This window comes from Hyla sarda, unplaced genomic scaffold (assembly GCF_029499605.1).
Source record: "Hyla sarda isolate aHylSar1 unplaced genomic scaffold, aHylSar1.hap1 scaffold_436, whole genome shotgun sequence".
In the NCBI taxonomy this organism is placed as follows: domain Eukaryota; kingdom Metazoa; phylum Chordata; class Amphibia; order Anura; family Hylidae; genus Hyla; species Hyla sarda.
In genome coordinates, this window is record NW_026610450.1 from 1,169 (window position 1) to 21,354 (window position 20,186).

The 20,186-nt window shown below is 46.4% G+C and overlaps 1 protein-coding gene across 1 annotated transcript in view; it reads right to left on the reverse strand.

The window, feature by feature from the left end:
- Positions 1–1,198: 1,198 nt before the first annotated feature.
- Positions 1,199–20,186, reverse strand: part of LOC130334538 (tyrosinase-like) — a 110,501-nt gene continuing 91,513 nt past the window's right edge. Inside the window, exon 4 of the mRNA XM_056553891.1 lies at positions 1,199–1,778. Within this exon, the coding sequence (XP_056409866.1) occupies positions 1,601–1,778 (178 nt within the window). The 3' untranslated portion in view covers positions 1,199–1,600. The remainder of the gene's footprint in view (positions 1,779–20,186) is intronic.

The window sequence follows — 20,186 nt, forward strand, 5'->3', positions numbered from 1 at the left end:
TGCCACCTTATTATACAGTGTATACTGTACCCGGTCCCCTGTATGGTGGTACCACCTCATTATACAGTATATGCTGCACCCGGTCCCCTGTATAGCAGTGCCACCTCATACAGTGTATACTGTATCCGGTCCCCTGTATGGCAGTGCCACCTCATACAGTGTATACTGTACCCGATCCCCTGTATAGCAGTGCCCCCTTATTATACAGTGTATACTGTACCCGGTCCCCTGTATGGAAGTACCACTTCATTATACAGTGCTTACTGTATCTGGTCCCCTGTATGGCAGTGCCACCTCATTACACAGTGTATACTGCTCCCGGTCGCCTGTATGGCAGTGCCACCTCATTATACAGTGTATACAGCACCCGATCCCCTGTATGGCAGTGCCACCTCATTATACAGTGTATACTGCACCCGATCCCCTGTATGGCAGTACCACCTCATTATACAGTTTATACTGCACCTGGTCCCTTGTATAGCAGTGCCACCTCTCATTATACCGATCTGCTATTGGTTGTCGCTTCTAGACAACCAATAGCAGGGATAGGAGTGTATACTGTATCCGGTCACCTGTAGAGCAGTGCCCCCTTATTATACAGTGTATACTGCACCCGGTCCCCTGTATGGTGGTGCCACCTCATTATACAGTGTATACTGCACCTGGTCCCCTGTATAGCAGTGCCACCTCATTATACAGTGTACACTGCACCTGGTAACACTGCACTTCTGGCAATACCATCTCATTATACAGTGTATACTGCACCTGGTCCCCTGTATGGCAGTGCCACCTTATTATACAGTGTATACTGCACCTGGTCCGCTTCTGGCAATACCATCTCATTATACAGTGTATACTGCGCCTGGTCCCCTTATGGCAATACCATCTCATTATACAGTGTATACTGCACCTGGTCCCCTTATGGCAGCCCCCCCCCCCCACAACCTCCCCAAAGTTAAATTGAACAACTGACTGGCACCGGTTTGGTCCTGGGATAATGGCTGACATCAGCGTGATCAGTGAGTGCTGGCTGCTGATAGCACATTTTTTTCTGCTATACCATAAAGCAAGCTCAGGTGCTATTTATGTGTGGTGCAGGTCCTGAAGTGGTTAATTGCATTGTGGGCAGTTGACTTGGGTTGCGGCCAGTTGTCACAGGATGCGGCCAGTTGTCACGGGATGCGCCCAGTTGTCATGGTTAATGGTTCCTTCATTAGTCATTGTTGATGTTTTTAATGTTTGCTCCAACCCAGTTGATGACATAATAGAATATATTCGCCATCGGAGGGCACAGCGAGGTTTATTCAACACATGTGAATGAGGAAAAGGGGAATTTCTGTGGTATCCATAAAAAGATTTATTTTTATATTTCTCTTTTTTTTTTTACAAATGTCGGTAGTTTTCCGAAATTGTTGCGATTCTAGACAACACACACTAATCTCTACACAAACTGTTCTGAAGATCTGATGTTTAGACCTTTTCATCTGTCACCTATAGAGTATTATAGGTGCCATCTCATTGATTTACTGATATAGGAATCTTGGTATGAACCAAAAATAGACACATCAGACCCTTAATCCAGTGGAGCAGATCCATGTGATCACACTGGCCCAGAGGAGAACTTGTAACCAAATTCATCAGCCCTCAGGATCAGATCCTTGTTCTTGTAACATGGGAAGAAGGGAGTGGCACAATCATGTGGACCTTGTCCGATCTCATTATTTTCAGGATATGTCATAGGCGATCCATTGTACCGCACGAGCCATGACTCAAAAATCCTAAAAAACACAGAAATATGTCCCAGAGTCATTAATTCATCACATCACATTAGTTTAATCACATGTGTATTACTAAATATTAACTAAGAGACATGAGAAGTTCTATACGACAATATTTATGTTAGAATAATTAATCTACTGAACTGTAATAGAAATGGTGACCAATCACTTTGCTGTTGGTGAATGGATCCCTGTCCCGCTATCACAGTAGATTCTAACAGATGGTTCCTGCGCTTGCTCTGTGCCGCATTCATCACGTTAAATTTACATGGACTTCTATATAGGACATTATCACAAACCATGAAAAGATATCGGAGGAGATTTATCATTAGTGTCTTTGGTAAGTGAGTTTTCAAGTAATTTTTTATTTATTTTTTGCTTTAGTTTTGCTTATGTGACATATTTATCATACTATTAATAGGGGGGGGGGGGGTGATAAATTTGGTGCACATAAGGAGAAAAACATAAATCACTTCAGACTTCAGAACACCATTTTGTATGTTTCCTTCTCTCCTTTGTGACTCTGTGAGGAGATTTATCATTACCTGTCCAGAGGAAAAGCAACCAGATCGTTTCTTTAATTTTTCAGAGGCCTTGCTGAAAATGAAAGAATAAATCTGATTGGTTGCTATGGGCAACTGGGCAACTTTTCCTATGCACAGGTTTTGATAAATCTCCCCCTATGAGTTTTGTAGTCAGGTCTGGATTGGTTTAGATTTGTGACTTTTTGGAGAGGTTTGCAACTTTTTTTTATACCTATAAGCGACATTTGCACTTTGTAGATTTGTGATCACTGCAAAGCAAAAGCTGAAAGTTGCTTAGGTAAGGTTGTTTGGTGCTTTCTGCACACCTAGAAAAAACAAGTGCAGGAGGCCGGTAAAGGGAATCTCCTCTGCCATTTTAGCTTACCGAATCCCCACGATCACGTTGTGAGGGTTTGATAAGCTCCTTTGAGCTACCGCAGACTTTTACCCTCACTTTAGACACCTTGATCGGTATTGATCACGGCGTCTAAGGGGTTAAATGCCGGGCAGCTTACTGCTCCTGCACTTGCTTTAAAGCCACTTAGGGTGTTGGGGCGTACAGTTTCACCCTGCATCCATAACCCCTTAAGGATGGCGGTCGTATCCATACGCCCCCGTTTTAAAGTCCTTAAGGACCGAGGGCGTATGGATATGCCCGTGGGAATTCCGGTCCCCTCCGCTCGTCAGCTGAGAACCGGACCGGGATGCCTGCTGATATTGTTCAGCAGACATCCCGGCATATAGCTCAGGGGGGTCCTGAGGTCCCGCCATATCGGCGATCGCCGCAAATTTGCTGCTATTCCGTTCCCCGCAGCTCGCCGGGTGGGGATTGGAGTCGGTTGCCTGCTGAAATCATTCAGCAGGCATCCTGGCAGTGTGCAGAGGGGGATCCTGAGGATCCCCCATATCGGCGATTGCCGGTAAATACTAACCAGTGGTCTGCGGCGGTTCCGGGTCATCTTGGTCACGTCTGACCCAGTGATCCGGATAATGATGATGATCGGTGGTGTAATATACACCACCAATCATCATCCACACAGTACTGAGGGGCGGCACTGTTGCCACCCCCCAGTACAGCAGTCATTGGGCGGCCGTAGTGCCTGCACCAATCACTGCAGTATGAGGAGGGGGAGGTGGGTGCAGCAGCACGCTGCTCCGCTCTGCCCACCATTTTCTTCAGATCTGGTGTTCAGGACGGAGCTCTGTACTGCAGTCTCCCCCCTCAGTGCTAAAAAAAAGTTACAAAAAAGTTTCAATCGTTTTTTTATTTAATTTTTAGAGGTTTTTGTGTGGGGGTCTGTGTACATGTTTAGACCCTCCAATGACTTCTGCGCTCCCTGCCGCCAACAAGCGCTAATAAGTGTGCACACCACTGATTAGGCGAACGCTTTTTTTTTGGGCGCAGGTTTTTTTTTTGAGTTAGAAGTCTTTTTTTTTAAGTTTCTTTTTCTTTTTTTTTTAGTTTAGTTTTATTTTATATTTTTGTTCTTAGGGCGGATTAGTTAGTTAGGTTAGGCTAGGGCAGGTTAGGGAGGTATTATCACACCACACCACACCAATAAAGTTTCCCCCCCCCCCCGCATTTATACACTTCACCCCCCATTAGAGTAGGGAAATGGCCCGCAGGGCATTTTCAGCAGAGGAGGCATATGCCTTACTTGCTTCCGACTCTGAAAGTGCCTCAGAGGACGAGAAAGACCCCACCTTCCTTATTTCCTTGTCCTCCTCATCATCTTCTGATGATGAGTCACCAAGGTGGCAGAGACGCCACTAGACGAGGCCGCAAACCTCCTCTGCTCCTGACCCTGTGCCCCATGCTAGTATGAGTCCCCCTGGCGCTCATACTAGTCAAGCCCCCAGCCAAGTTCACTGGTGCCCTGTACCAGCAAACGTGTCTGGACTCAGCCAGCAGACCACGAGCCCGTGATTCCTGAGTTTGTTAACGACTCAGGTATCAAGATTAACATGGTTGGGTTCACTGAAATGGACTATTTCAGTTTTTTTTTTCAGTGACAACTTTGTCAATCTGATGGTTGACCAGATGAATCTGTATGCCCAACAATTCGTCGCTGCAAACCCGGGCTCATTTTTAGCTAGACCCCAATGAGTGGTTCCCAGTCAATGCAGCCTAAATGAGGACCTTTTGGGGCCTCGTGCTGCATATGGGTCTAGTAAAAAGCCTAGTGTCAGGCAATACTGGAGTGGGGACGTCCTTTACCAGACACCGCTCTACAGTATGGCCATGGCACGTTCCCAGTTCGAGGCCATTTGGAAATGTTTGCATTATGCTGATAATGCGGCCGTTTATGACCCCCGTGTATGACCGCCTGTATAAAATCAGGCCGGTCATCAATCACTTCAGGGAAAATTTTGGGAGGCCTATGTCCTGGGGCGGGAGGTCGCTATTGATGAGTCTCTCATCAGCTTTAAGGAAAGACACAGCTTCCAGCAATACATCCCTACCAAGCGAGCGTGGTATGGCGTGAAGCTGTATAAACTTTGCGAGAGTACCTCAGGGTACACTTGCAAGTTTATGGTGTATGAAGGATGAGATTCCCCTATTGAACCTCCAGAATGTCCCCCCACTCTGAGTGTTAGCGGGAAAATCTTTGGGGCCTTTTGCACCCATTGCTAGATAAAGGTTACCACCTTTACGTGGATAACTTTTATACTAGTATCCCTCTCTTCACATCCCTCGCCACCAGATCCACGGTCGCTTGTGGAACAGTCCGGAAGAATCAAAGAGGCCTTCCGCCCCATCCCATTTCCCATGAAAACCTGTTGCTGGTCAGGTATAAGGACAAGAGGGATGTCCTTATGCTCACTACAATTCATGAGAACGGCAGCACCCCTGTCCCTGTGCGAGGTACCGTGGGACCGGTCCTCAAGCCTGATTGTATTCTGGACTACAATCGGTATATGGGGGGAGTTGATCTTTCTGATCAAGTCCTCAAGCCATATGATGCCAGGCGGAAAACACGGACATGGTACAGGTTGCCATGTACAACTCTTTTGTACTGTCCTAGTACGCTGGCAACACAGGGACATTCCTGCAGTTTAAAGAGGTAGTTCTAAAGGCCCTCATCTTTGGTGGCTGCCAAGGAGCGGGTCAGAGCACCTCTGGAACTGTGGGCCCCCACACTGGAAAGAAGGAATGATCCCAGAAAAAATGCAGAGTGTGTCATAGGAGGGGGATTCGTAAGGACACCACAACTCAGTATGACACTTGCCCCGATCATCCGGGCCTCTGCATTAAAAACTTCTTCAGGGAGCATCACACTTCCATGGAGCACTACATTTGTAATCCTTTTCTCTAATTTTAATTCCCCAGAATTCAACTCCAATGTACCAGTCCAGAGTACACTGTCTTCCAAATTTTAAAACCAAAACACCGCCCCCCCAAAAAAATCCCGAAACCACTTTCCCAATAGATATCTTTTTTTCCCCTCCCCAAAAAATGGGTCATGAGACACAGAGTCAACATCATTAGGGGTTTGCAGTTGCCTCAAATGCGCAGCGCTCTATCCCCACCTGAGCGGGTTGCGCATTTGAGGTAACAGAATAGGGACGGCCACACACATCACATTCCTAGAATGATGACTCAAAGCATAGGGTTTGGGGCGGGCATCATTTTTACTTACTAGGAATTGGCAAAATAAATTTAGGCAACACCCGTCTGTTCCTAATGTCCACTTCACTATTATACACATTTCCTAGGGGGATGTACTGTTTGTTATATTCTCACTTGCGGGTGTTCCTTTCTTGTATTTTCCTCTGAATGCATGTAACTGTTAGGTCTGTGAGAAACATCGGACTCAAATGCGAAGAGTTCTCGCTCATGAGATCTGTCGTATTTCCAGGCGACAATTCGGCGACAATGCTAGTTGTTCCCAGAAAGATGAAGCAGAGCATAGGTTGAAAATTGCTATTTTAAAAAGCTACCCTTCATCCATTTCTGGAAAATAAATTTAGGAAACACCTGTGCGTTCAAAATGTCCTCTTTTGCCCTATACCCATTCCTCAGGGGGAGGTACTTTCTGTAATGGGGTCACATGTGGGTGTTTCATTTTTGTATTTTCCTCTGAATGTATCTAACCGTCAGCTACTGATATGCCATAGGCCACAAATGCAAACAGACCTCTATGATTTCTGAGCCTTGTTGTGTGCCCACCCAGCACGTTACCCCATATGTGGATGTGTTTCCATAGTCAGGAGAAAAAGTTGGCCGGACGAAGCGCACCAAGTGTGCGAAACTAGAGCTCGGTCGCCACCACTTGTCCCCCCACTCCCCTCTCTTCTGTACCCCGCATGTGAGTATGTCTCAATAAAGAAGACCCTGCAGCCACACTGGTGAGTGCCGATATTTTCATTTCTCTTCACGGATACTATGAACTTTGCATTCATTATCTGAGCACCACCTGAGGCATCTTAGCTACACCAACTCCTACCTGCCATTCCAAATCCAGCACATTCATGCAGTGCCGCACTGTGAATTGAGACCTCTAGGACTTCGGAGCCTTGTTGTGTGCCCACCCAGCACGTTACCCCATATGTGGATGTGCTTCCATAGTCAGGAGAAAAAGCCCTCCAAAATTTGTAACCCAATTTCTCCAGTCACCCCTTGTGAAAATTTTAAAAATTGGGTAGCCCCAGCATTTTAGAGTAAAAAAAAATCTAATTCTTCATTTTTCAGCCCACTGTTCAAAAAACTTGTGAGGTATAAGTACTCACGGTACCCCTTGTTACCTTCCTTGAAGGGTGTAGTTTCAAAATTGTGGTCACTTACCGGGTTTTTCTTTTCTGGATTTTATGTCAGAACCTCAACCATTGCAGTGCAAAGCACCACTTTAGGCCTCAAATGTCATCGGTGCTGTCTTGCTCCTAAGCCCTTTTTTTTGCACCTGCATAGTGTTTACTGCCATATATGGGGTATTTTCTTATTCTGGAGAAATTGGGGTACAAATGTTGTGGAGCTTTTTTTCTCTCACTACTTGTGAAACAAATGTTTTTTTGGTTAATACCAGCAATTTAGTATGAAAAATCTAACTTTTCACTTTTACGGCCCACTGTTCAAAAAAACTGTGAGGTGTAAGTACTCACTGTAACCCTTGTTACGTTCCTGGAGGGGTCTAGTTTCCAAAATGGTGCCACATTTGGGGGGTTTCTGCTGTTCTGGCTCCATGGGAGGTTTGAAAATGCACATAACCCCCGACTTCAATTTCAGCAAAATTCTCTCTTAATAAGCCCAATGGCGCTCCTTCTGTTCTGAGACCTGTAGTGCGCCAGCAGAGCACTTAACATCCACATATGGGGCATTTTCTTAATCGGGAGAAATTGGGCTTTACATTTTGGGGTCCATTTTCTCCTATTACACCATGTGAAAATGAAAAATTTGGAGTAACACCATCAATTCAATGCAAAGTCGTCAAACATCTGTGAGGTGTTAAGGCTCACTATACCCCTTGTTACGTTCATTGAGGGGTGTAGTTTCCAAAATAGTATTCCATGTGTTTTTTTTAAATTTATTTTTTTGCTGTTCTGGCACCCTGGGGACTTTCTAGATGCAACATACCCCCCAAAAACCATTTCAGCAAAATTCTCTTTCAAAAAGCCAAATGTTGCTCCTTCTTTTCTGAGCATTGTAGTGCGCCAGCAGAGCACTTAACGTCCACATATGGGGCATTTTCTTAAATGGGAGAAATTGGGCTTCAAATTTTGGGGTCCATTTTCTCCTATTACCCCTTGTGAAAATGAAAAATTTGGGGTAACACCATCATTTTAGTGTTAAAAATCTAATTTTCCATTTTCATGTCCAACTTCAACGCAAATTCGTCAAACACCTGTGAAGTGTTAAGGCTCACTATACCCTTTGTTATGTTCCTTGTTCAAAAATAGTATGCCATGTGTGTGTGTGTTTTTTTTTTTTTTCTGTTCTGGCACCATGGGGATTCCCTAAATGCAAGATGGCCCCCAAAAACCATGACATGGCAAAATTTGTTTAAAAAAATCCCCCAGTTACTCTTTCCCTCTTGAGTCATGTTGTGAGCACACAGAGTACTTTATGTCAATATATGAGGAATTTCCATACTCGAGAGAAATTGGGCTACAAATTTATTTTATTTTTTTCACCTAATACCACTTTTAAAAATGAAAAATGGGGCTACAAGAACATGTTAGTGTAAAAAATGCAGATTTAGATTTTTCTCCTCCACTTTAGGTGTTTCACAAGAATAGCAGCAAAGGTTTAACAAACTTTCTGAATGTCATTTTGAATACTTTGATGTGTGTAGTTTCTATAATGGGGTATCTCTCACAGAAAGGCCCCTCAAATCCACTTCAAACTGTTCCCTGTAAAATTCAGATTTCAAAATTTTCGTGAAAATTTTGAAAATTGCTGCTATACTTTGAAGCCCTCTGATGTCTTCAAAAATAAAAACATGTCAACTTTATGATGTCAACACAAAAAAGACATATTGTATTTTGTAATCAATATAATATTTGGAATATCCATTTTCCTTAGAAGCAGAGAGTTTCAAAGTTAGAAAAATGCTAAATTTTCAAAATGTTTATGAAATTTGGGGATTTTTAACAGAGAAAGGAGTCAAGTAATGACAAAAATTTATCCCTATGTTAAAGTAGAATATGTCAAGAAAAAACAAACTCGGAATCAGAATAATTGGTAAAAGCATCCCAGAGTTATTAATGCATAAAGTGACAGTAGTCAGAATTGCAAAAAAAGGGTTCAGTCCTTAAGGTGAAAAAGAGCTCAGTCCTTAAGGGGTTAAAGAGGCTTCTGATAAATGAAAGAAGCAAGCTGATTGGTTGTTAGGGGCAACTGCACCCCTCTTCCTCTACACAGGTTTTGATAAATCTCCCCATATATGTCAGAATTTTATTACAAGAAGGAGACTTCACATTATTGCATTGCGCTCAATAGCAGCAAACAAATAGTTAAAAATATAACAGAGAAAAAACTTGCATGGAATGGTACAGCCAAACATGTTATATCACAGTAACTGCCAATCGGATTAGGACATAGTTGATATAAGATGCTGTTGCCAATAGTAATCCCTCTTTCTTTGCTGCTATCAAAGATAAATAAGAATTGTTCTCCATGATTGTTCACTATTCCAGTATTTTCAATTAGTAATTTTTACTATATAATTAATTCATTTTATTCTACTATCTTAATAACATTAATTTATTATCAATTTCATCATTATTATTCCATGTTTTAATTTATTTAATATTTATTTGATTATTTCTCAATTATTTTAACGTTATTATTTATTTAATTAATTTGACCATTGTATTTATTGCATTATCAGTTCTATTTTCTTTATTTTGTCTATATTATTCTCCATTATATTCAATTTACTTTTCTATCGTATGCTTATGTAATATTTGAATCGCTTATTGGCTCCTTCCCTCTACTTATTATCATATACTGTTTTTTAACCCCCTTATTTTCCTAGATTTTGGTGTTTTTTCCATATATATTATAATCTCCTTCTTCATTTCCTTTGCGTATCTCACTGACCCGAACGGCCGGTCACATGCTCAATCCTCAGCTCACGCTCACTACACAGCTGATATTTCATATTCCCCCTTCCGCTCCTTTACCTCACTGAGCACTCCTGTCACAGCATTCCTGTCATAGCATTTCTCTCTCAATACTCCTGTCACAGACGGTGTTTGGCTATTGCTGTGTTAGGTCGGCTTCCTGCTTCAGGGTCTTCTGGCGATAAACTCTATATTACTGTGCATCACCACTTCATCCATTGGTATTTAGCACCATCTTCTGGTGCTTTTAGGTATTTCCTCTATTATTCCTCCTATTCAATATTGTCCATCTATATAAACTCTTATAATTAATCATAAATTATTCCCCCCTCCTTCCTTACTCCCTTTTAGTCATTATATATATATATATATATATATATATACTTTTATGAAGTGAACATTACCACATTCACTCACTATATATTAATATCCATATAATCTATTCTTAAATATATTTTATTATTAATATTCTGTCAAAATGTCTTCAATTGACAAATCATTTGACAAAGAATTAGAAATTTTCACTAATGACCAAATACAATTAATGGTCAATGATTCCATGCAATCAGCTGTCCAATCAGCTATGTTGAATATGCAAGACTCTATTGCCAGAACCGTGGCTACTTCAATGAATTAAAATAATCCTCAGAGACCTCAAATGATTACTCCCAAAGGTCGTAAACATACGTCCAAAAATAGGCATTTACTCACTACTGACCACAACTCTGATAAATCTAAAAGATTCCAAAAAGAGCGGGTAAGGATATTTCTGAAGGCTACTCTATTGATAGTAGCACTACTACTGGTGCTGCTGCAATGCACCCCAGACCCTCCACCTGTGAGGCGAAAAATAAATGAGTTAAAAAAATCTCAAAGCGAGTCAAACCAGACTCATACCATGAATCCTCAAGTGACTACTCGACCCTAGAAACTGAAGACTCTGATCAAAATGTGGTTATTTATTTAGATGCCTCTGATGGGGGTGATTCCAATTTACCTAATAATCTTAATTCTACAGAGGTCATTTTAGATGGAAGTGGGGTCCCTTATTTCGACCCATCACAAATTAAACAGTGGATTACACAACCACAAGTTGTCAACTTATGGATTCGTAAATCCTCGGAAAAAGCATCACGCAATTGATCCAATCCTTATCAGATATTCACTAAAAATGGGAAAACATTGTAAAAAAGGTCTAGATCGATCTTTTCGTACTTGCCAGGATACATTTCTTGATATCCTCAGCACTATCACTAAAATTTTAGATCTGGCCAAAATTTCCACATCCACTGGCACTCCTGTTGACGTGGAGATACTTAAGGGCTCGGCTCAACGGGCTATGTTTATATTTGGAAATGCCAATGCTGCCCTTTGTGCAGAAAAGTGTCACACAATTCTATTAAAAATGGACTCACACCTAATCCACCTAGCCTCTAATGAGTCTACTTCCCTCACTGATGACCTTCTATTTGGGGAAGATTGCATTAAAGGTATTTCAAAATATGTAGGCCTATTTTCATCCTTGGACAGGCCAAAACTTCTGTCAGGAACCGGACTGGAAGCGGGTAGTGGATCCTCTGTGTTAGTGAGGCAATGGCGTGGGCCGTACCAGGGGACCGGTTCTAAGAAGCTAATGGCTTTCACCAGAGCCCGCCGCAAGGCGGGATGGACTTGCTGCGGCAGTAACTCCCAGGTCGTATCCCCCGATAGCGACTCAACCTCACTAACAGCTGAGATAGGTGTAGTACACAAGGACAAGGCGAAGGCAAGGTCGGACGTAGCAAAAGGTCAAGGCAGGCGGCAAAGGTTTGTAGTCAGGGGCAACGGCAAGGGTCTGGATACAAAGGCTTGGGAATACACAGAACACTTTCTCAGGGCACTAGGCAACAAGATCCGGCAAGGACAGGAAGGGGAAGTGGGCTTTTATGTGATTGGGAGTGATTAGCACTGATTGGGCCAGGCACCAATTAGTGGTTCACTGGCCCTTTAAATTTCAGAGAGCCTGTGCGCGCGCGCCCTAGAGAGCGGGGCCGCGCACACCGGGACATGACAGCAGGGGAACAGGGCAGGTGAGAGGACTGGGATGCGACCCGCGGGCAGGCGGGTCCCGCCACGTGGATCGCATCCCCACCGGTGATAACAGAGCAGCTGACAGGGGCGCTGCACGCTGAAGAACGCCGCGAGTGCTCCGGGGAGGAGCAGGGACCTGGAGCGCTCGGCGTAACAGTACCCCCCCTTTGGTCTCCCCCTCTTATTGGAGCCCAGGAATCTGCGGACAAGCTCTTTGTCCAGAATGTTGGCCTCAGGTTCCCAGGACCTCTCTTCTGGACCACAATTCTCCCAATCAATTAAAAAGAATCTTTTACCTCGGACGATCTTGGAGGCGAGGATCTCTTTGACAGAGAAGACATCAGAGGAGCCAGAAACAGGAGCAGGAACAGTGACCTTGGGAGAATAACGGTTAAGTATAAGAGGTTTGAGAAGAGATAGATGGAAAGAGTTAGGAATACGAAGAGAAGAAGGAAGATGGAGCTTGTAGGAGACAGAATTGATTTGTTTTTTTATTTTAAATGGCCCGAGGTAACGAGGACCCAACTTGTAGCTAGGGACACGAAACCGTATGTATTTGGCAGAGAGCCACACTTTGTCACCAGGGACAAAGACAAGGAGGAGTTCTTCTCTTTTTATTCGCATGTCTCTTCATACGAGAAGAGGCCAGTAAGAGCGACTTATGAGTCTCCTTCCAGATAGAGGAGAAGTCCCGGGTCAATTCATCCACTGCAGGAACTCCAGAAGAAGTGGGAATGGGGAGGGGGGGCAGCGGGTGACGGCCGTACACCACAAAAAATTGAGATTTGGCGGAAGATTCAGAATTTTTGAAATTGTACGAGAATTCAGCCCAGAGCCGAAGGTCGACCCAATCATCTTGGCGGGAGGAGACAAAATGTCGCAAGTAGTCACCAAGAATCTGGTTCACTCTTTCCACTTGTCCATTGGATTGGGGGTGATAGGGGGAAGAGAAATTTAATTTGATCTTTAATTGATTACAGAGAGATCTCCAAAATTTTGACACAAATTGAACGCCTCTATCCGAGACGATATGCGTGGGAAGCCCGTGAAGACGAAAAATCTGCAGAAAAAATTGCTTCGCCAACTGTGGCGCAGAAGGAAGGCCAGGAAGCGGAATAAAATGAGCCATTTTGGAAAAACGATCAACGACCACCCAGATGACAGTGTTGCCATGGGATAAAGGAAGGTCAGTGATGAAGTCCATGGCTATGTGGGACCAAGGTTGTTCAGGCACCAGCAGAGGAAGGAGAAGACCTGCAGACTTTTGGCACGTGCACACACTGTACAGGCTCGTACGAAATCGGTCACATCCTTTTCCAGGGAGGACCACCAATAGTGTCTGGCAATCAACTGTATAGATTTTTTGATTCCAGGGTGACCAGCCAGAAGGGAGGAATGGCCCCATTTGAGGATCCGGAGGCAGTGGCGTACCAAGGGGGGGGGTCGTCCGCCCCGGATGCCACTCTCAAGGGGGTGCCAGGGGCGGACTGACCCGCCGCCGCCGCTGCTGAGGTCCGGGACACTCGTCCCAGTCCCCAGCTGACAGCGCTACATTCTCCTGTATGCGCGATACACGCACATACAGGAGAAGGCGTCCCCTCTGTGTGAGCCGCATCTGCAGCTACACAGAGGAGACGTGACCTCCGCCCCCACGCAGCACGCAGTACAGGCGCTCATCGGCGCCTGTACTGTGGAGGGGAGAAGATACGGGCCCTGCAGCTGAGGAGATCGCTGCGTGGGACGTCAGGTGAGCATCCTTTTTTTTTTCTTTGCATATACCTACAGGGAAGGGAGGGGGGGTGCTCTGCATTTATCTATAGGGAAGGGGGGGAGAGGGGGGGTGCGCTCTGCATTTACCTATAGGAAAGGGGGGGGGATGCTCTGCATTTACCTATAGGGAAGGGGGGGGGGGAGAGGGGGGGTGCGCTCTGCATTTACCTATAGGAAAGGGGGGGAGAGGGGGAGGGGGTGCTCTGCATTTACCTATAGGGAAGGGGGGGGGGAGAGGGAGGGGGGTTCTCTGCATTTTCCTATAGGAAAGGGGGGAGAGGGGGGTGCTCTGTATTTACCTATAGGGAAGGGGGGGGGGGAGAGGGGGGTGCTCTGTATTTACCTATAGGGAAGGGGGGGTGCTCTGCATTTACCTATAGGGAAGGGGGGAGAGGGAGGGGGTGCTCTGCATTTACGTAAAGGGAAGGGGGGGGAGAGGGGGGGTGCTCTCCATTTACCTATAGGGGGGGGTGCTCTGCATTTACCTATAGGGAAGGGGGGAGAGGGGGGTGCTCTGCATTTACCTAAAGGGAAGGGGGGGAGAGGGGGGGTGCTCTCCATTTACCTATAGGGGAGAGGGGGGGTGCTGTGCATTTACCTATAGGGAAGGGGGAGGGGGGGTCCTCTGCATATACCTATAGGGGAGGGGGGTGCTCTGCATATACCTATAGGGAAGGGGGGAGAGGGGGGGTGCTCTGCATTTACCTATAGGGAAGGGGGGTGGGGGGTGCTCTGCACATACCTATAGGGAAGGGGAGAGGGGGGGTGCTCTGCATATACCTAGGGCTGGGCGGTATGAACATATATGTGTATCACTGTATTTTTTTTAACTTACGGCGGTTCAACGGTATATAACGGTATTCCCCCCCCCAAAATAATGTGACCCGCCAGCGCTATTCTGCTCCCCCCAATTAATGATCAGCCCAGCGGGGTACTACTCACATATGTCAAGCACTGCCCTCCTCCTCTTTGTTGGGGGCCTTCGGCGATGGAACTCACTGTACACCAGTGGTCTCCAACCTGCGGACCTCCAGTTGTTGCAAAACTACAACTCCCAGCATGGCTGTCCGGGCATGCTGGGAGTTGCAGTTTTGCAACAGCTAGAGGTCCACAGGTTTGAGACCACTGCTGTACGCTGTATACCTATGCCCGGGCTGCAAAAGATACAGAAAATAAACTTAACTCACCCACGTCGGCCGCACGCTGGGGACGGGAACGCCGGACAGCCGTCAGCCTATCACCGGCAAGAGCGATGCCCCGACCCTGCCAGTGATAGGCTGAGCCCACTGTCATGTAAGAAGCCGGCTCCTTACATGACAGTGGGCTCAGCCTATCACTGGCCGGGGCGGGGCATCGCTCTGGCCGGTGATAGGCTGACGGATGTCCGGCATTCTTGTCCCCAGCGTGCGGCCGACGTGGGTGAGTTAAGTTTATTTTCTGTATCTTTTGCAGCCCGGGCATAGGTATACAGCGTACAGCAGTGGTCTCAAACCTGCGGACCTCCAGCTGTTGCAAAACTGGCTGTCCGGGCATGCTGGGAGTTGTAGTTTTGCAACAACTGGAGGTCCGCAGGTTGGAGACCACTGGCGTACAGAGAGTTCCATCGCCGGCTGTCCGGGAATGCTGGGAGTTGTAGTTTTGCAACTTCTGGAGGTCTGCAGGTTGGAGACCACTGGCGTACAGTATAGAGTTCCGGCGCCCGGCGGCCCCCAACAAAGAGGAGGAGGGCAGTGCTTGACATATGTGAGTAGTACCCCGCTGGGCTTAATTGGGGGGAGCAGAACAGTGCTGGCGGGTAACATAGGATTAGTTCCCCGATGTGGGGACAGCGCTGTGCTAGGCTGATAATACATTCCCGAGGGGGAGGGGCCCAACCGGTATTGCGGTATGGGGGAAAATCCATATCGTGCAACCCAAAAAATTTGGTATTCGGTATGAACCGGTATACCGCCCAGCCCTAAATATACCTATGGGAAAGAGGGGGGGGGGGTGTAGCTCTGCATATACCTATGGGAAAGAGGGAGATGTAACTCTGCATATACCTATGGGAAAGAGGGGGGGGTGTAACTCTGCATATACCTATGGGAAAGAGGGGGTTACCTGACTACCTACCTACCTGCCCTTTTACTGTGCAGGACACCAAGGAGGGCATTATTACAGTTTGTGGGCCTATAGATGGGAAGATTGTGTAGAGGAGGGCACTGAAAATATGCAGAGTCTGACATGTTTTTCCTGCAGATGTTAAGAGATCCACATGGAGGTCTTATCCGGACGGAGAAGAAAAGGAAAGAGGACGCCGCTGATCAGAAAAGATGTAATTGTGAGTCCCAAAATGTAACTGTAATCACTTATATGGTATACACATCCTGTGTACAGCTGATATCTACCGCCATATGGTCCTGTATATAATCACTTATATTCTATACACATCCTTTATAGTATACTGGTCTGTGTATAGTGGTATTATTCAGTACAGTATGGCGGTATTATCCAGTTATTGTGTGGTGGTATATATTTACTCCTTGTATACCAGTATTATTGGTCATGGAAATTTACCTACGTTCTTATATATATAAATTTTAGTTTATTGTGTGTGGGATTTGGGTGGAATAGGAGCGTGGCAGAAGATTGACGAGCTGCAGAGCCTAGCAGGGGACCTTTTTTTGGTCCGGGGGCCCCGAGTGTTGTCAGTCCACTCCTGGGGGGAGGGGAGGGAGGCGGTGTAATTAAGGTGTGTGTGTGTGTGTTGGTGCCAAACAAAGGGTCCGCCCCGGGTGCCAAATGCTCTAGGTACGCCCCTGTCCGGAGGCGAAGACGTGGAGGAACATAAGTTTTTCCTGGAGGGACAGACACCAAAGAAGCAGGAGCAGAAGAGATCAGACACTCAGGGGGGATGATGTGCTGAGGAAGGGTCTCGGCTTCTGAGGCATCGGTAGTACGTGATAGAGCATCAGCCCTGACATTCTTGTCTGCGGGACGAAAATGGATTTGAAAGTTGAAACGGGCAAAAAACAACGAGCATCTAGCCTGGCGAGATTCATCTTTTTTGGCAATGAAGAAAAATCATGCTCCAGCTGGAGAAGAAGATTTCCGGATAAAACCTCTTTTGAGGTTTTCCTGAATGTACTCTGTCATGGCTTGTGTTTCCGGGGCAGAAAGTGGGTAAATCCTACCACGGGGCGGTGTGGTACCAGGGAGCAAGTCGATAAGGCAGTCATAGGGTCTATGTGGAGGTAAGACCTTTGCTTGCTTTTTACAAAAAAGACGTCAGAATAGTCCTGATAGGCCTTAGGAAGACCTGGCAATGGAGGAGTGATGGAGACTTGATTGACAGGAACCGACTTAAGACATCGCTTGTGGCAGGAAGGTCCCCAACTCTTAACGTCTCCAGTGGCCCAGTCGAGGATAGGTGTGTGACGCTGGAGCCAGGGCAAGCCAAGAAGAATTTCTGAAGTACAATTGGACAATACGAAAAATTCAATATTTTCAAGATGGTGAATGGGCAGGGATTCAGTGCGATAACGCACGGTGCAGACCAATCTCTCTCCATTCACCAAGGCAATGAAGAGAGGTTTGACGAGGCGGGTAACAGGAATATTGTACTTGTTGATGAGTGAGGCCTCGATGAAATTTCCTGCTGAACCAGAGTCCAGAAAGGCCACAGCAGAGAAGGAGGACTTAGTGGGCAAGGAAATCCGTACTGGAATAGTAAGACGTTGAGAGGAAGAATTCACACCTAGAAACGCCTCTCCCACGTTCACTAGGTGCGCGCGTTTCCCTGACGCGGAGTACGAAGAGGACAGTCCTTTAAGAAATGCTCAGAGCTCGCACAGTATAGACACAAGTTCTCGTTCCTACGGCGAGTCCTCTCTTGTTGGGTCAGTCGAGACCGGTCCACTTGCATGGCCTCCTCGGCGGAAGCCACAGTAACAGATTGCAAAGGATGCTGAAAGAGAGGAGCCAGGCACGGATTATGCCTGGTGCGAACAAGATCTTTTTCCTGGCGAAGCTCCTGGCGTCTTTCAATGTAGCGCATATCAATGCGGGTAGCCAAATGAATGAGATCAGACAGGGAAGAAGGTATCTCTCGTGCGGCCAGACAATCCTTGATGTGGCTGGATAAACCTTTCTTGAAGGTCGCGCAGAGAGCCTCATTATTCCAGGCCAACTCCAGGCCAACTGTACGGCATATTCGCCCACTGTAGAGTCTCCTTGGACGAGGTTTAGCAGGGCTGTTTCAGCGGAAGAGGCACGGGCAGGTTCCTCAAAGACACTGCGTAGTTCGGTGAAGAAGGACTGGATGGTAGCAGTAGCAGGATCGCTGCGGTCCCAAAGCGGTGTGGCCCAGGACAAGGCCTTTCCAGATAGCAGACTGACCACGAATGCCACCTTAGACCGTTCAGTGGGAAAGTGGTCTGACATGATCTCGAGGTGCAGCGAACACTGGGTCAGGAACCCACGGCAGAGCTTAGAATTCCCATCAAACTTGTCAGGTAGAGAAAGGCGGACTCTGGCCGTGGAGGTGGCAGTTCGCTGTGGAGGAGATGCTGGAGCTGGCGGAGGAGATGGTTGCTGCTGTGGAGGTAGAAGCTGCTGGAACATAACCGTCAACTGTGACAGCTGCTGTCCTTGTTGAACGATCTGCTGGGACTGCTGGGCGATCACGGTGGTGAGGTCAGCGAGGCTTGGCAGTGGTACCTCAGCGGGATCCATGGCCGGATCTACTGTCAGGAACCGGACTGGAAGCGGGTAGTGGATCCTCTGTGTTAGTGAGGCAATGGCGTGGGCCGTACCAGGGGACCGGTTCTAAGAAGTTACTGGTTTTCACCAGAGCCCGCCGCAAGGCGGGATGGACTTGCTGCGGCGGTAACTCCCAGGTCGTATCCCCCGATAGTGACTCAACCTCACTAACAGCTGAGATAGGCGTAGTACACAAGGACAAGGACAAGGCAAAGGCAAGGTCGGACGTAGCAAAAGGTCAAGGCAGGTGGCAAAGGTTCATAGTCAGGGGCAATGGCAAGGGTCTGGATACACAGGCTTGGGAACACACAGAATGCTTTCTCAGGGCACTAGGTAATAAGATCCGGCAAGGACAGGAAGGGGAAGTGGGTTTTTATGTGTTTGGGAGTGATTAGCACTGATTGGGCCAGGCACCAATTAGTGGTGCACTGGCCCTTTAAATTTCAGAGAGGCGGGGCCGCGCGTGCTGGGACATGACAGCAGGGGAACGGGGCAGGTGAGAGGACTGGGATGCGACCCGCGGGCGGGCACGTCCTGCCACGCGGATTGCATCCCCACCGGTGATAACAGAGCAGCGCTCCCGGTCAGCAGGTCCGACCGGGGCGCTGCACGCTGAAGAACGCCGCGAGCGCTCCGGAGAGGAGCAGGGACCCGGAGCGCTTGGCATAACAACTTCAATCAAAAAAGTGTTCGCATCTCGGGTTTTTGGCAAGGCCGGGCGAGGATGGACCCACATTCCCGGCCATAACAACACAAAACAGATTACCCTTACAGGGATAAGTCGTGGTGATCGAGAGTCCGTTGCGTATTTAACCGATCCAGATCATCTACAAGTAAGTCACCCATTTTCTCTTTTTTCTCACATACCAATAGTATAGTATAGGTAGAATTCAGTATTTTTTCCAAAATTGGAAAATGTTGACCTCGGATTTGTGGATCTTAAATACAGTACTAGGATTCCAGATAGACTTTATTTCCACTCCCACACAACACCATCTCCCTCATCCAATTCAATTCGTTTAATCAGACAAAAATTTGGTAAATACAGAAATCAAAGAATTCCATGCTAAAAATGCAATAATTCCAATTCCATCACACAATCAATGCTTTCTAAGCAATTTATTCCTCGTGAAGAAAAATGATGGCGGATATCGCCCGGTAATCAATCTGAGACTGTTAAACGATTTTGTCACATACAGACATTTCAAGATGGAGGGTATCCATCTTTTATAAGACATGCACTTACAAGACGATTGGCTGGTAAAAATAGACTTGAAGGATGCATACCTCTCAGTTCCCATTCACCATTCTTCCCAATCTTCTCTTCAATTTCTTTGGCAAGACCAACTTTGGCAGTTCCCATACCTCCCATTCAGCCTTTCTTCACCTCCGTGGTGCTTCACGAAACTTCTGAAGCTGGTTGTGGCCACACTACTAGCCAGAGGATTTCGACTGATCATCTCTTTGGACAACATCTTAATCATGGCATCCTCCCTTCATCTTATCCGACTCCACACTCAATGGACTCTTTCACTCCTGCAAGATTTGGGATTTCTAATCAATCAAGAGAAATCTATCCTTCTTCCTTCCAAAGAACTGGAATTTCTGGGGTTCATGGTGAACACTCATTTGGCCATATTGAGTCTTCCACTCAAAAAGTTAAAATTGATTTGCAAAGAGATCCGTTCTATCTTCAAAAAGTTTTTATCTCTCTGCGATCTATAGCCAGAGGTGTAGGCCT